Source organism: Schistosoma mansoni (assembly GCF_000237925.1).
Source record: "Schistosoma mansoni, WGS project CABG00000000 data, supercontig 0212, strain Puerto Rico, whole genome shotgun sequence".
NCBI lineage: Eukaryota > Metazoa > Platyhelminthes > Trematoda > Strigeidida > Schistosomatidae > Schistosoma > Schistosoma mansoni.
In genome coordinates this window covers 180,338-184,536 of record NW_017386082.1, presented here as the reverse complement: position 1 = coordinate 184,536, position 4,199 = coordinate 180,338, and the positions used below count along the sequence as shown (strand labels likewise).

General features: G+C 32.8%; 1 protein-coding gene across 1 annotated transcript; it reads right to left on the bottom strand.

Annotated features, from left to right (window-relative positions):
* Positions 1-250: 250 nt before the first annotated feature.
* Positions 251-3,085, bottom strand: Smp_165590 (hypothetical protein; the record flags this gene model as incomplete). The annotated part of the gene is made up of 6 exons (XM_018792610.1): positions 251-336; positions 1,234-1,284; positions 2,290-2,388; positions 2,683-2,752; positions 2,810-2,899; positions 2,939-3,085. Coding segments are annotated over 6 exons (543 nt in total), but the record flags the coding sequence as incomplete, so codon positions are not given.
* Positions 3,086-4,199: the final 1,114 nt, after the last annotated feature.

Here is a 4,199-nt window from a genome sequence, read left to right as displayed (position 1 = left end):
TCCGTTAATATTCGTCACAAACACATGATTATTTATTTTGTTAGATTTTCACTCCTGATTATTCATTATTTTCAACACGTGCTTTAATAGTGTGTCATTAAAACGATTGACAATCTTGTCAACTAGACCGTTTGCTCACTACACAATGTTGATCTCTTTTTATCATGGTCAACGTAACCAGATACCTTTGACAGAATTGAATTATATGAAACAGTAGAATGATCTGAAGTATATGAACAAAATTACATTTTCATGAGATTGTGCAACTTACGTTATCAAAATACAAAGTTATTTTCCCATTTGGTTGTATTACACTAGTCATCTTGGCTGGAACATCTACAATACGAAAACTGTCGATACTCAGAATTTGAGGTATTATCGATTAACAAGGTACCAAGGTGGATGGGTTGCAGTAGATATCTAGTGTGTTATCTGAAATGATTTCTTCAGATGGAATGGAAATTAATACATTAAAGTGAACGTCATTCGAATGAGACGGGCATGAATCCTGTCTAATAAATGTCAAATGTCAAGATTCTGAAGCTATATTACTACTGTGTTATTATAAAAGCAACGAATCGTCTACTTTGCCATCAGGGATCTGATAGTCGGAGATATATTGACATTTGCGAAATATCTTGAATAATTTTATTTGAAACAATAGACTACAAGTACGCACGACATGAGCTATGAAGTGTTCGTCTTTACATTAAACTTGAGAATTTAGTTGGTTGTCAACATATATAATAATTTCCATCGGTCTACTGATTCTGATTACTGTGTCTTTTTGTTGTAGATGAGAACGGAAAAGCTTTAGATATGTGTAGATATTCGTTAACATTAAGGAATGACTATGTGAATAATGAATGTGTAGGTGGATGTGTCATATGCAGAAATGACTTTGTGACTGAAACCTGAAACAATAAATAATCTCTACATTCATTTTCCGACAAGTGGAATGAGATTGTTACCTATTTTATCCATGCTGACTTATTTATTACTCGTCAACTTTATTCTTTTTCAGCTCACTTTAACTGTCCTCTAAGTCAAGATGGATGTACTCAGTCTTCCCTCATTTTCCAGAATAGTAGCACCTTCACTCTTTTGTTAGTTTTTTGAAAGTTGGATTTGTTCAAAGTGAACAGTTGAATTTTGTTTAGTCACAATGAGTGAAAGTGTAAGTGATAAAAAGTTTCGCGCGATTGATCCAACGATTGTTCAATGTTTACTCACCTGTATCTTTGACGGTTATTAGAAAATTCCTTTTGACTGCTAACAATTCCTCTGAAATAATGAAAATCAAAATAGATGATAAAATATCTGAATATCGATTATCTACCTCTTTCAATCAATGTACGTTTTAACACGGACTGCCTTCTCAAACAAGTTAACATCTCCATTTCGAGAATAAATTGAACCGGTGTAGCTAAGCGCTCAATCATCTCTTAGAAGGACATTTAAATAAGTATTATGAATTTATCGAGATGATCAACCTTATAATACAATCAACTGAGCGGTATATTTCGCTTCATTGAAATTTGTTCTAGAAGCTCTCCACTAAAAAATAGACGTTCAATACCTTACCGACAATAAATCGTCAAAATTTTTTTATGAGATTTCGTTATTCATCAATTCTGATTTATGACCGAAATAAATGTATGTCGCGTTGATGTTCTAAGTGTTCTTATATGAGATATTCGTACTCTACGAGAGGACATGTCATGGTTGTTCATTAGTTAACTGTTTGGAAAGTGTTAGGATTCGAAGTGCAGTATCATACCCATATGATCACAAAAATAGTCTCACATAGTCGATGATTCACAGACAACAAATCACAGACATTGAACTTTCATGGATAAAGTATGTGCTAGAAAACTTTGATGGTTCAAAGATTTCAATAATTCAAACCGACTCCTCTAACAACATCGCTTACCATTGCACAAGTGGTCAGTTTACTACGAAATATGGTGTTGATGAGATATCTTCTGTTTTGTTGTTTTCATAGACTGGAGGGTGAGTAATTTTATTTCTGGCAATTTTGTCACTTGGATTATCAATCCAATTCACTCAATGTGTGTATTTTCAAAACAATATCTCGTTTATTTTACGGCTTCCCTTCAAAACGTGCTACATACAGACGTTCTGGTACAAAAATCACATAAACCGAACAATCACTGTGTACTGGTTGACTCTCGTGTAATAATCAAGCAATATACTGAAGCATTCATACAAAATAAGTGCGAGAAAAGGAAACAAAACAAACTATAACTGAATAGTATAAAAGCTCACTCTCATTAAAAACCACCGTTTCAGATGTCTGAATCTTTTGTGCAAAATGTTCAATATCTCCGAAGTAGTCGTCTCCTTCTCTGGTTAAACGTATCCTACCTGTTTTTATTTGATGAATAAATGCAACATTATTGATAATTTTGCAGTGAATAAATAAAGAGATTTTGAAATAAATGAAAGAATTCAATCAATTGCATGAACTGTATTTGGTTTACTGTAAGAGGCCACACCTTTGACAGTTCGAACGAGAAAAGATATTCAAAGACGTTTTTCATGTAACAAGGAATCTCAAACTGGTTTACTGAAGAAGTTGAATCAATTTTTACTCATGAAGAGAAAATTGATCAAGAAAACTCAGTCATAATTCGAGCTCAACGAAATTTATTGGCTTACCATGATAGTAAATATAAACTTCATTGATTAGACTATCGTAGAATCGAAAGGAGAATTTCGGTTTAACAAACTAAAATGATGCAAACATATGGATATGTAGTTCTATTGCAAAATGAATTCAACTCACGTATGAAAAGTTAAAGTTTCGATAACTGTCATTGAAAGCTGGTTGATACTGATTAAGATGAATCCTCATTGAATAATGATAATGAAGAGACTGGAGTATATGTATTAGAATTTAACTGACATAACTTACATAACGGTACGAATCATTTTCAAAAATGATATTCTCATAGCTCATCAAATTAGGGTTTTCGCAAACGTCATCGCAGTTGGAATATCTATATGGCCAAATGATGATCAGATGAAACGATAACCATAGACTACGCAAAATGGTATATCTAAAATGATCGAGATGAACAAATCAACGGTATCTCAATGCATCAAAATTTGCATGGAAATCTTATGTTCATTCAGCACTTACCTCATCTCCTCGTGTAAGGTTATAAATCAAATTTTGATAGAATTTGTCAGGTTTATATAGACTTTTGACGTGTTTGTTTGTTTCTCCGTGATTCGATGGTTCAAAGTGACCATTGGAAAAATCTAATTTATTAAAATCACACGTTCATTGAAAACCAACCATGAAGGTAAATGACCTCATCATTATCCAATACGCTTCTGACTGTTGAGACGATTAGCTGAAACTTATCGGCCGTTGACCCCTGTGATTGACAATATTTCAAAATATGCGGTTGCCCAAGTTGTTATTCGAAATTTGTGCTTATGTGTCTACGAACAAACAGTATCTTATCTGGTATAATTTATTGACTGACCGTCACCGATCAGTAGTTTTGATTTGACTGGATGAAATCGAAGTAGCACAAACTGTTTTGATTGGAAAATAATAGTTACCCTTTTACCCGTCGTTCATTAGGAAATTGTAACTTTTAAAGAAAGTCATATCTATTCTTTTTGTTACCATAATATAACACTGATTGTCAAAAAGTGTCTAAATGAAAAAGGATAATCTATTCAAATTATTAACGCAGAAATAGGTGTAATCGTATTCAGTTATGTTGATTGAGCTCTCGAAAGAATGTAATAAGAGAAATACAATGCATTTTACTGAAGGTGAAGTGTTGAAAATGGAGAACGATATCTCCCTCGTGACACAGATTTGAAATAACAACAGCGATTATTGTATCTGAAAATTGAAAAGTTTGACAATACGGAAGTGGAGGACTGATTCGAATTCAGTGTTTCGATGAATGATTACCATACATCATTTGAACTTGTATTAATTGTAATCTTTGTCGAAACATACGAGAATTTCACTGTGATAAGATAATATCAAGTGTATACTTAACTCACACTAAACATAGAATTCTGATGAATGAATAAAAGTCTGTACTTCCGTTAGTGAATAATAATTTCAGCAGACTGAGATTGGAATATTTGTTTTTTTAATGATATTTCAAAAAGGTTTACCTCCCGACTCAGTATGGTTGTATTGA